This window comes from Curcuma longa, chromosome 6 (genome assembly GCF_044706935.1).
Source record: "Curcuma longa cultivar G26 ecotype Majalengka, Jawa Barat chromosome 6, ITB_CL_G26_1.1, whole genome shotgun sequence".
Classification (NCBI taxonomy): domain Eukaryota; kingdom Viridiplantae; phylum Streptophyta; class Magnoliopsida; order Zingiberales; family Zingiberaceae; genus Curcuma; species Curcuma longa.
The window spans coordinates 4,592,022-4,605,501 of NC_133866.1; the positions used below are offsets into that span (position 1 = coordinate 4,592,022).

The following is a 13,480-nucleotide window of genomic DNA, read 5'->3' on the forward strand; positions in this document are numbered from 1 at the left end:
TAGAAATACGAATCGACGACACTAGAAATACGAAGATAATATTACAAAAAGAATATAGAACATTATTACGTCCCAATAGCCAAAACACACACACACACACATACCTGTGCTAATTTACTTACAAATACCATATGCATGCTTCTTCTCCTCCTCCTCCTCTGGGTTTCTCCTTTTCTTTCATTGGACAGTGATTGTGAGGTAACGTGTATGTACATGTATACTTCAGAGGAAATACGTTAACTGCTGCCTCTTCCTCGACCCACCTTCTCCGTACAAATCGTTCCATTGCTTTAGCTCGTTCATCACAGAACCCTCCGCGGCAAAACTAGCAGAAACCTGCATTTGCAAAATAATCCGTTGTTTATCTATGACATATGTTAGCAAGAAAAAAGATAGATGAGCATTATAATACCCTATAAGAATCATGCATTCGACCAGGAAGATTGATTTAAAAGATTAAACTCACTTGGTTCTTTGCTTGCTTCAGGTCGTCCATGTTTAATGGCCTAAGGGCAACTGCTGTTTCGCCATCTTCTCCTGTAATGGCTGAATTTGCTGAAGAATTGTCGCCACCTTCACCGATTTTCTGCTTTTCCTGAAACAAGAAGAAGAAGAAGAAATAAGAAATATTGGCTACAATTTAAAAGATTTTAGGAAGCAAAAATTCAGGAATAGACTAGGAGAAATATGTTTGTTAAACTAGCTCCTCAACACTGACGATGTAAAACTTACCAATTCCTTAGATCTTTCTCTCTGAAGCAGCTCCTTGACAGGACGATACGCTGCCGTGACGCATAGATTCTGAAAAGAAATTTATCAAATAATTCTGATGTCTTGGTCTTGCTTTATCAATCAAATGGACGCAGGTTACCTTCTTATTCGCAGGGGAGAAAAAAAAAAAAACTAACCTTAAGATCACTACCACTATATCCCTCTGTCATCATCGCGACTTCCTTGTAGTCAATTCCATCTACCTTTTCTTTTGACAGAAGTTTCTTCAAAATTAGTTCCCTGCTCTGGGGCGATGGTAGTCCAACCATAATCCTGTTCAAGAAATGACAGACATGAGGATCCATATCTTTCAAGGGACTGAACAATCTTCATTCTGCAAATGATCATGCAGAGGTACAACAGAAATACCTGCGCTCGAATCTTCTGATGATGGCTTCATCAAGATCAAACGGTCTGTTTGTTGCTGCAAGAACAAGGATCCTCTCACTAGACTTTGTTAAAAGTCCATCCCAGCGGGTCATGAACTCATTCTTGATCTTCCTCATTGCTTCATGCTCTCCTACCCTAGTTCTTTGTCCGAGCATGGCATCAACCTCATCCACAAAAATGATAGTAGGGGAAACCTTTGCAGCAACAGAAAACAATGCTCTAACGTTCTTCTCATCTTCACCAAACCATTTGGAGGTGATGGTGGACATAGACACGTTAATAAAACTAGCTCCTGCATCATTTGCTATGGCCTTGGCAAGCATCGTCTTTCCTGTACCAGGTGGTCCAAAGAGTAGTATTCCTCTGCATGGTTTCAGGAGACCACCATTAAAGAGGTCCGGTCGTTTGAGGGGAAGCATGATCAGTTCTTGGAGGGATTCTTTAATTTCATCCAAGGCACCTATATCATCAAATGTAACTCCAATTTCATTAGCTGGAATGACCTCTGGCCTGATCCGCTTTTCAAATTCATTATCTGGGGCAACTTCCTGCAAAAAAGTGGCATATATGTCTGGCCTTAGAATCATATAGCAGGTAGGCTTGTTATTCATTGGAAGGTTGAATCTGTTGTGGTGGTAAATGGAGCAACTATATTGAAACCAAAGCACATAAAAGGAAGCGGCATAGGATTCAAATGTCTGTTAGCTTCACAATCATGATTAAGAACAAACACAATTAACTTGCCTTAGCTTCAACTTCCGACCTGAAAAAACTCATTAGATGTGGCTTGGGACATAATGAGTGAAAGTAAGATCATAGAAAGTTGAAGTAAGATCATCCCATCTTGGTGCAAAAGAAGATATTAAGTCTACAAGATGCTAGAAATTGAAGTTATTTATGATTTCTACTGCCTAAATAGCGCCCATATAGCTAGGAAGGGAGTCACGTATTCTCTTAAAAAATAAATAATGTCAACTACTATGTGAATTATAGTAACGAGAGCCTGCTCTCTAACAATCCCTTGATTCCTCAAGGAGAACTCATATAGCTAGGAAGGGAGTCACATATTCTCTTAAAAATAAAGAATGCCAACTACCATGTGAACTATGCTAGAGACTGCTCTATAACAATCCCTTGATCCCTTAAAGAGCACAGACTTAGCCACGATACCATGTCACTATTTAATGTTGCTATTTACAAAGCAGATTATATGCATATAAATCTCATGTTCAACGATAAGCTTCTGTTAATTATGCTTCCTATAGTCTGCCCAGCCAAAATAAAAGATAAGATTACTAGCTGACTATCTCATTAGTCTTTCACTGGATCCACATTATATATTTCTAGTTAAGAGAAATCCTTTCACAAAATTAAATCAAATTTTTAGAGTAAGACTATATTGTATCTATATTCTTCTTAGTAGTTGTGACATCAGACAGTATAAAGAGGCAAATAAAAGAAATAGCGACAAAATGAAGTATACAGGTATTATTGCCTCGCCATCCTTAACGACTGTTGCTGATTTTCCTGTCTCACTGTTTTCAGGCAATAAAGAAGTGGCACTGTTTTCCCCCTTTGAGGCATTTGCATTGTCACCCTTTATCCCTACCTGAAGAAGTGAAATAAATAGATAAATAAAAGTGAGCATTAATATCTTAATAGACTTGAAATTGATTATAGAAGTGCCACTGACCCCTGATTCAACATTTACTTCTAGCTTTATGGTGTCTTTGCCACAGTGCCTATTTTCTTGAAAGATACTCAGGCCATGTGATAGACTGTTGCATTGAAAAAATAAAGGTAACAGAGATCAAGAACAACACAGAACTAATAAGCTCTACGAGAAATTGACTAACCTCTTTGAAGAGATAACAAGCTTCCCATTTCTATATTGAGGATCTTTGGTATTCATCAGATGGTAAGAAACTGCTGTCAAGACAATCTCTTCTATGTACGTACTAAGGGTTTTCATATCTGAGAGACAAATGGAACCTAAGTCATCACACTCTAGATCATTTGCTGCAAGAACCTCTGTGATATGATTTTTGTTATCCTGAACCTGAATAGCTTTGGTATCTTTCTCCAACTGGGAGATCCAACTAGCAAGATGGGTCTCATCTTCTGGAGGCTTAACCTCTACACTGTAAGGGAATAGAGTGGTAACTCTTGCATCAACATCTTCACATCCTTTATGAGTTCCTAACAATCTTGAACCAATTATTATCACTGGTCCTGATAGTTTTGTCAACAGCTGATCAAATAAAGAATATACTTTTTCTGATCTACTAATGAAATCCTGAACATCCCTTATGTAAAGGATTGTTGGACTACTCTGAGACACTGAAATGAGAACCTGGAGAACAGTCGCATGTTAAGCAACATACTAATTTACCAAAAAACCAAGTTTCACTGATTTCTTTAGGAAAAGTATTAACTTTTATACCATGTTGTTTAGTGGATAAGCATTTTCTTGAGATCATGAACTGCAAAAATGTGGAATTAGAAAATACCTTATAAAGTGACTTAATAAGAATTTTCTCATCAAAAGACCAGCAGCTGGTTCGTTGCAGGGGCACTGAAGATTGAAGAAAGAACAAAAAAACCAAGAATTAGACATAAAAAATGCATCGACAAAAATCCATCTTCAGTACTTTTGCACTATGTTTTTGGAGAAACACAACCTTACCATGATTTGTATATCATCAAGCACACCAAGCAAGTGTTAAAGAAAAAAGATTATTTAGTTATCTCCTGATTTGCACGGGTTATGGTTGGTTCATCTCTGATTATTTCCCATATGCCTTTGATATTTTTCTGATTTGCCTTAATACAATACCATTTATGTATATTATAATTGCCTATACTATCACCTAGAGTTTTCTTCTAGTATAACCATAATATATTGAATGAAGAATTATTCACCAAATCATTTTATTTTATATGGTATTAGAGCCGACTTCAATCCTCTGGCATTTATTTTTGTGTTCTGAGTTACAGGAGAGGTTTATGTCTTGGTTATATGGGAATTTGCAAGATAGTCATGGTCTCCCATCCCTTTCAACATCATCTTTAATCCTCTTTATTTCATCTGTTGTCACATTGATTTAGTGATTCATGGTGCTTCTCCACCGAGCCACCACCCACCGTCATTAAGTTATCAGTCACAGTTGCCTAAAGCCACAGCTTGCCTTTCAAATCCAAAGCTATTTTGTTGGCGAGAGTTGCCTCAAATCCAATTATCCACCATTAGTGCTCCACATCAGTTCCTCCACCATTGCGCACAAAACCATAAATATGCAAATCATTTGTAAACCATGTAGATCATTTGATCTGACATTAGATGGTAATCTGAAAATCATAAAATATTGCAGATATTATGTCATCCTGAAAGTTGTGCAGATCATTCTAGGCTAGGTGTGTTGCGCAACCAAACTTTGGAAATTCAAAAAAATCTCATCCATACTTGATGTAAATTGTATCTCTAGTTTAAGGTATGTGTTAAAGGAAAGAGATTATTTGGCAATCTCTTACCGGTTTGCACCCACTACAATGGGGTTCATCTTTGTTCTCTTTTGATTCACTTTCAATATATTTTTCCAGTTTACATGATGTAATACATCTTCTCCATTTATATTAATTATCTTTTTAGTCATATTATCACCTATAAGAGAGTAGTCATCTATTGTAATCATAATATATTGAATATTGAATGAAGAACTATTTACCCAATCATCTTATTTTAGAAGTTTTACTTTGGGCTCTCAACATAAGAAATATTATTAACTCAGAACCAAATTGACAAGTAATATGGCCAAAAGATATCTCTTTTCAGCTATTTTTGGGGCATATGCCATTTGAAACTTGCTAGAACCTAGAATAATTTCAAGTTTTGGATGTGGCTACCTAATTATAAACTAAGAGTGTCTTCTGCCACTATTTTCATGTTAGTCTCCTAACTTTTCGGTCAAGTTAACAAAAATGGTCCCTCGTTTTGGTTTATGAGGGCAATGCAGATTTTTGAAGTAAAAGGCTATTTTCAAAGATAAAAAAAATTTGACAATTATGCAGTCATTAAAATAAGTCAAAAAGGTTTTAACAACTAAAACAATTAAAAATTAGGGGCGTAGTCTTCCAAGAATTTTGGGAAAATCAAGGACCCTCAGTGCTAAAAAAAACAACAAATATAAGATCCCTGTACACAAGCAAATCTATGTCCACGAAAAGCTACATTGTAGATTTGCTAAGAAGTTAGCCAAGAGATATAAAATGCTGCAACCACAGTGCACCTTGGTGCTCTATAGTTTCATTGATCTATTAAATGTTCTTAGTTTCCACAGTGACAAATCCAAAGCATCAAAAAGAAATAATCCTTTAATGTGATGTTGAAACCTTACACCAGTAGTGTTTTTCGGTGATGGCTCCAACATGATTGTCACGTTCCATTTAAATTTTTGCCTTGAGAGCATATGGACCAATAGCCATCATCTAAATGATAATTCTATTGCATAGCCATTGAATTGCCCATTATATTCTTATCCTGAATAAAAGTCAGGATGTGAAAGCAAATCCAAAGACCATTTTGTGATCCAAAGATAGTTAAAAAGTTTGGAAAACTAGAACTCAAAACCAGCAGCATTTTTCCATAGTCTTCAGATGTAACTCTTCCTCAAATGGATAAAATCATTTTCCGTTGTATCCATTCAGTTTTAGAAGATAAAAAAATTCACAGTTGGCAACCCATGTGAAACTGAAAATCAGTTAAATTTACAGCAGCAATGTTTAGGTAGTAAGCCTAAATACAGTCGGTACCTGCGTTTACAGAACCACCTTCTGATCTATGGACATCCATATCAGCTGAGAGTGAAGCAGTCTTACGATGTCGTGTGTTATTATCACAATCAGATCTTCTGAAAATACAAGATAAAGAATAAAGAGAAGTAGAATAAATGTCGTTCCTGTATGGACTTTCTTTCATTTTCCTGCCATTACCTTGGCCTCAACTCCCAACTGCTTTGCTTACAGAATGATCCTGCAATTGGATGTGAAAAAGAGAACCTCTGTCATAAAAGAACTTGTTATTGATTTTCATTAATCTATGTGATATATAGTATATGGAGATCATACAAAAGGTAAAGCATAACCATCAACTGGAAATTGTCTAAACTCTAAAATGCACTTTGTATTTTGCAGCCATTAGCTTTCTTTAGCTTAATCATAGTCTAGAATAAGTAAAGATTGACTATCGATGGTAGCATTCAATGTCAATCTTGATAGATATGCTTTTACTTACCTATGCTGAGAATCAATCTCCAGCACAATATACAAGTCCTGTAATAGACACGCTTAATACAGTTCTATTTCTTATAATTTGTTCCGGTAGAAGTTCAATGGAAACTTAAAACAATATAACTGCTTTCAATGTCATGTGATTTGACTCTCCTATGAAAACAGCATAAAGAACAAACTAAAGCAATCAATTGGGATTACAGACTAGGACCTTAAGCATCAACTAATTGGGAACTTATTACACTGGAATTTGAATAAGGTAATATGTATGGTGATTCACAGGTAAGACAATAATTGTCGTATTACAGAATTAATCATCTTAAATCTTACAATTTTACTAGCCACATTAGGAATGACATGCATGGCTTTCTAGATGACAGAGAAAAGTCATATTAGACTCAAAATGATCACATAATTCCATAGTTACCTTTGACTAAATTGAAAAGAAACCTTCAGGGGCCTCCTAGCTAGTGTTACTTTCAGCTGACTTCATCAAGACAACTGGATCTTCCATCTAATGACATAGATATTTAACAAGCCCAGACATACTTGTTCTTTCACAGTACATTGGAATCTTATTTGGTAAGATACCAATACACATATGTAATGCATCACAGTGAACATTTAATAAGTGGGGAATGGAAGTAATCCAATCATAGAAAAAAAATGCAATGTGGCATATGCACATTCAATACAACCTATGGAAGTCAAGTAGTTTAATTTATGTACCTTCAGGATCCTCCTTCTGGAGAATGGTTGAAAAAGATCCAAATAAACCAGAAATCTTCTCTAATGCTGTGACTGACATAGATCTCCTAACAAACTGCAAAAAAACATAGGCAAGGATGAAAAAGATCTAAAAGTACTTAAGATGTGAAAGTAACAGAGAAGAAACAATTACATTTAAAAGAAGAGTAGCTACTGTCAGTTTTCGACTATTATTAACATGGAAAAAACTGACATTAGCATAAATGGCATTTTGTTGACAGGTTAGTTTGCTTCATTAAAGAAAGCATAGTAAATATGAGTTTATTATCAACTATGAAAAATATTTAAATAACTGCTTTTTTTTTCACATTCAGGAATAAAAACAAGTCAACATGAAACTAATTTGAAGAACATAAAAAAGAAATTAAAATCATCATTCCAACAAACAAGAAAAACATGAATCCTGAACAAACTCTACTAGGAAAAATAGATTTTTTAGTTGATGAAAGTTTCTTTATTATATGTTAGACTATAAAATTTGATAAGAAACCTTACCACATCTTTGTTTCTGGAACTGTCACCATATTTATTCTGAATCTGTGGCCAAACAAAAGGTATCACAATCAGAAGCAGGGTTAGAAAGAAAAATATATCTAGAATTAATTACCTTAATGGAGAAATCAATCACATCCAGCAACAAAAACTTAGCCTTGTAGTAGTGGGCCAGAGCCTTCACAAGCATCTGCTGATAAAGCTCTTCAATTAAAGGTCATTATAATTAGTTACAGATTTCAATATATCAGGATTGAAACAAATTCTTCAAATGTCACATAACACAATATTTCTGGTTTACAAACTACCTGTAGGGCCTGAAAGCAAAATAGCCCGGCTTGCAGGAGAAAGGTTCCTAGTGTACTTCAATATGTCTGTTTGTTTCAAATGTACATAGGCTGTACTTGTCAGTATAACTTTGGTCTGCTCACTGTCATCAAAATCAGCAGCAGCACAAAGAAATAAGGTATTTGGATCCCAGTATTACAAAACAGGGCATACTTGATCAACAGAAAACACAAAAACATAAACTAAAACAACCAAAATTTTGGGGATATTAATCTGAGAATGCTAGGTTATAAGGAGTTTTAAGTAAGCTTTGATAAGAGCTCACTTCTGATAGTAGCCACAAAACTCGGCACTAAAGACAACCAAAGATGAAGAAGCTGTTGCTAATGCATTAATAGCTATTGCAGTTTTTATCAACATATCTCTGCTGAGGTACAATCAGAAAACACAGTGATAGCAAACAAAATATCTTGCAAGTCAAAAACATCTGACCTGCTCAACGATAGAGGTAGCAAGAAAATTAAGCCAAGCATAGTTCTGATTTCTGAAAACTGAAGAAACGAGTGTTTTAATAAATGAAGTGATGTGTGAGTCTTGGAAATTACTACCTTCACTGAATTGAAAGAAAAAAAAAGTGATAGGTATCTGGTTACTGTGCAATGAATAAGGACATTTTATTCAAGATGATAAAAAGAAATTATCCACACTAAAAGATTGCCATTTGTTAACTGCTATTGGTGTATATATGGAAGCGCAGAGGTATTTCCTTGTTGCTACAAGTCTACAACATTATGCTCCTGGTTCGAAGCTGCTTTAAGGTTTAGTAGTCATGGCTAGAAGCAACTGTAACCCTGCAAAGAAGGTAAATGACAGTGCAAGAAATTAAAGGCATATCAAGATCAATGTAGGGGATTATCTGCTGACATAGCTTGTATTTCGAGCTAATATCTGATTCAATGCTTCGTCCCACGGACGGATCTAGGATAGTCATGATTTATTGTTGTTAACCAACCAGCATATTTCATTAGAAAGCCAACCAGAATGGCCACAACAATGTTGTCTTCAGAGCAGTTTTTACTGTGCCTTGGAGTTTTGCAGACACATTAATACCTAAAACTTCTGTCAACTAACTAGAAAACCTTTAGCTTTATAGCTCTTAGTATAGACAACTATGTTACTTGTAGGAATCAGGTCATATTAACAATTTCCGTAACTTAAGCAAATATGTCTACCATGATAGTAAAATTAGATGACCTTCTGATATGGACAAAGTTTGCACTTGGCACATGGAAACACTATCAAATGTATGGCCTAATGTTGTTCTATATTTTCCTAATTATTATTACCAAGAGAAGAAGTTCTAGTTCTGTTGCACATTTATGCTGAAGAAAAATATTAAGGATATAAATATGTAAATTTCCCTTTCCTACCAATTTGAGTTTTTGAATAAGTGGTTAGTCAATCAGTTTTAATATTTTAATATGATATCAGAGTAGGAGTAGGAGGTCCACAATTCAAATTTTGTTTGTGAAAAAATATTACATCATCAATTCATATGTTGGGTTTGGATCAATAAAATGAAGTACGCCCACAACCCACTTGCAAATGAAGGGAGAGTATTTATGGTATAAATATATAAATTGGTTTCTTTCCTAATAGGTTGAGCTTTTTCTATGAGTGGTTAGTTAATCAATTGTACAAAAACAAATTACCATCACTAGATGGACCACTATCACCTACTATTTATTTGACCCTAAAGTGCAGCTAACTCCCTAACTCTGAATAACAACACTTGTGATCTTTGCCAGTTCAAATACACCATCGTAATGTCAAACTTGCACCTTAGTTATACAAACGATCCCTAAAATGTTGTTGCCTTCTTAGGCAATCAGAGAACAAAGAAAATCTGCTGCATTCGTAGATCTTGAAAACATGTTTTCAAAAATCTGCTATGTTCTTGCTTTCCAAGATTTATTCTTTAAAATAAACCAAAATGAACTACAAAAGGATAGCCAGGAAGAGAAATCAGCTGGCTGTTGGTGCAGTCAATTAACACCCACCATTGTTTTCAAAAAGGTGAAAAGGGAATAACAGATTAATCATGGTCTCAATCACCCTAAGTAGATTACCTCCTCCATTGATTTGAAAAGTGAAAACAATAACAATATTGAATGCTAAACGCTGGGCTAAACGAGCTAAGCAAATCCTAAAGAGGATCGATAAATTAAAAGCCTCGAACACCCTGTCACCCATCTATCTCAGCAAGGAATGTTATCCTTGCAGAAAAAATAGAATAAAATATATCAAATAATGGGAACAAGACAATCCAAGGAAAGCAGCACATGATTTCCATCAGAAAACCCTCGTGATTCTGATGGGCGTTCTCTTCCTAGTGGACCCAGGCCTAGAAAGCAAACCGAACCTCGACAGAAAGACGAGTTGATAATTGCCTAAACTGTTTCTTTTTCGAGGACGAAGCTGTCAATTACCTAAGGTAATAAGGGAACTCATCGAAGGTAACTCCACTATCCTCCCAATCCACCACCTGCCGGCGCAGCTCCTGCTCGAGGAACTCCGGCGTGAGGCCACTAGGCGACGACGACGACCTCGGCGCCGTGGCCCATTGCCCGACCGCCTGGCCCGACGCCAACCCGATCCCCACGCCGAGCCCGACCCCGATGGCCGACATCAGCAATCTCTTCTGCTCCATCGCGGGCACCCACAACACGCTGCTGTCCGACGGATCTGGAGCTCGCCGCTCGCGCGGATTGGCATGCAAGGATTCGAGGAAGAAGAGAAGCTTGACCAGGAAGGAAATGGGAATTCTAGAAGCGACCAAGAGACGATTTCGGAGGACGCCAACTCGCTATTTATAGAAGCGAACCGCTAAATTTATTTTATTTTATCGAAATAAATAAATAAATATACATTTTAAAAAGAGGATTTTCCAAATTCCGAGTTGGAAAAGGCCGAGTGGGTCTGACGTGGCTTGGTTGGCTTTGAACGTGGCACTGACAGGAGTCTTTTATTGGCGTGGGCCCCGGCGGCTCTGGCCGTTCTTTCTTCATTGCCGTCCGCCTATCAAGGCTTGCCACGTAAATATTAAAATAACAATAATTAATAAACTCAATGATAGACAGCGAAATAAGTGTTTCTTAAAATAAATAAATAAATAAAGGAGAACAAAAAAAAAGTAAACATTATAATGAAAAATTTATGATGCTGGATCACTTTTTGATTTATTAATCAGATTATAAAAATTAAATATCTAAATTATAAAAAAAAATTAAAAGGACAAAATTACTTAGGAGGGAAGGGAAAAAAAGTATTACATAGTTTAACATCAAAAGTGAGCACAAATAAGTAAACATTCTCGCTTACCTAACCGCATCAATATAAGCACTTGCAAAAACTTAAGCCTTTTTTTTTCTTCCAAAAGCACCATTAAAAGAGAATAAAAATTAAAAGGGTGCCTTTTACTTTTATTTTTATTATTAAAACAATGCTTTATTTTGAAAAACAATAAAACACCATCTCATCATGTTTTTATTAAACAATATATTTATTTCATTATTATTATTATAAGTACAATTTTAGTCAAATCATTTTAAGAAGTAGATTGATCAAAATTATTCCATATTTTAATATTTTAATTAATATTTGAAAGCCGATTATGTTATAGTCCTACACTCCTACTCATGGTGACCTAGCCGAATTGAGAGAAATTATAGGTATTATTGTAAGTCAATCAATTGGGCAACTAGGGTCTCAATTAATATTAAGAACTTCCCATATCGGTGGAGTATTCACAAGTATCAAGTATGTACGAGCTCTTTTAAATGAGAATTTGGTTCATCCTTCAGTAAAAAGTGAAACACGCCTCATACGATCAGCTCCACGACCATTGTCATTTTTTCAAGTTATCATAGACATTTCATATGTAACTATTGAGAGTTGGGATATTTTAAGTGATGTAATAATAATAAAGAAATAAAAGTATTTTTAGTAATGAAAAAATAATATATATTATTTATTTATTTATTAATAGTAATTCTTTGATCCGATAAATTATGGAAGTGATTGATTACGATTTCCGTAAGTTTCTTATCCACCATAAGATAAATGAAAATAGATCCTAACGGACGGACGATCCAACATCATAAATGTTCTAAATCCTAAAATGTAATGTGTCCGGATGAGATTTAAACCATTATTGTTTAGGAAATCTATCACATTTTTTCATCTTCAACAAAGGTGAAATTTGTCAGCGACCCTACGGTCGGCCCCACGACCATATGTGAGAGGTAAATCGAGAAAATGCAATTAACCACGACGGAGAAGGGTATTGATCGGTTTCGTCGAGATTCGACTCTTGTCCACTTCAGTAACTCTGCTCCGTCGTAACCAACTCAACTATGTCCCAAGAGTGACACATTTCTTACCATCGCATTATAATCTCGAGGGTTATATCTATATTTTTTACCATGTGCAATTTGTGATGACCATGTGTAATGGAATTGTGACGGTGTTTGATATTTAGTGTGATAGGGCAGATGTATAGGTTATCATGCAGAATGACTTTGGTTTAGAATAACTTTAGGGTTTCGGTAGTGATGGGGCTTTTCTCTTTTTTTTTTTTTTCTCCCTATCGTGTGTTGTTGCATCAGAAGAGGGCAGGAGCTTGTGCGGTACACGCATCGTGCAAGTGCCATTTTGTGCTGCTGCTTTTTTTCCAATCAACAAACTCAGCGGCCGCCACCCAAAGTTGTGTTTTTTAGGTCGCCAAGATTCTACCGGGCCCACTTTAACTTTATCGTCGCACCACCGACTGAACCCGTGCATGCCTTCCCATCAGCCTCCATCGGCTATAACGGATCTAGGGACCGGGTCGATGCATCGATCACCCAGCTGTGCCAATGTGATCGGCCGGTCCGCGGCTCAAACTCTTCGCGGCAGCGATACTCGAGTGGGATCTTTGAATAAGATTTAGAGGGGCCGGCGAATGGATGTCTTTCGATGGATATCGACTAAGATTCGACTCGGTTGGACTGTTGGTTTTGCCCTCTGAGTCTACACTGAGCACGAACTTGGCAACTAGATCTGCTGTTGCAGATGCCATTTGCTCACCTTTAACAGCACCATCCGAGTCACCTTCCAATTAGGCCGACATGGCATGTCTACGGTAGGCCCCTCCACAATTCCGAATTCTACTGAACCCGGCCGTGAAGTGGTGTACGAGCCAGAAGGGGTTGGTTTAACTTTGTCACTCGATCTTAATCCGAGCCAAACTTGAGCCAAACTATAATTAAACTAGATTTTTCAAGTGAGATTCAACTTTTTCACAAAGAAAAGTTTGAGACTTTAATTTTCTTTTTTTTTTAAAGAAAAAGGGAAAAGCTTTCAAGCATAGGCTTAATGCAAAAGCCACTTTTGTGGTGTGGTGGGGTTTCCTTTGTTCCAATGCTTTTTGTAGGAAGCAAATTAG

The 13,480-nt window shown here is 36.3% G+C and overlaps 1 protein-coding gene across 2 annotated transcripts; it reads right to left on the minus strand.

The window, feature by feature from the left end:
* Positions 1–27: 27 nt before the first annotated feature.
* LOC141830595 (uncharacterized) lies at positions 28–10,803 on the minus strand. Of its 2 annotated transcripts, none has more exons than XM_074717998.1 (16): positions 10,485–10,803; positions 8,016–8,137; positions 7,823–7,911; positions 7,711–7,752; positions 7,177–7,270; positions 6,151–6,190; positions 5,971–6,068; positions 3,672–3,736; positions 3,018–3,514; positions 2,855–2,939; positions 2,657–2,770; positions 1,141–1,709; positions 909–1,044; positions 733–801; positions 467–595; positions 28–336 (listed from the first exon to the last, which is right to left on the minus strand). In XM_074717998.1, the coding sequence occupies exons 1-16, from the start codon at positions 10,703–10,705 to the stop codon at positions 223–225; spliced, it is 2,484 nt and encodes an 827-aa protein (XP_074574099.1). In that variant the 5' UTR covers positions 10,706–10,803; the 3' UTR covers positions 28–222. The 2 variants fall into 2 exon arrangements, with proteins under 2 accessions (XP_074574099.1, XP_074574098.1); XM_074717997.1 differs by having other exon boundaries at positions 2,645–2,770.
* Positions 10,804–13,480: the final 2,677 nt, after the last annotated feature.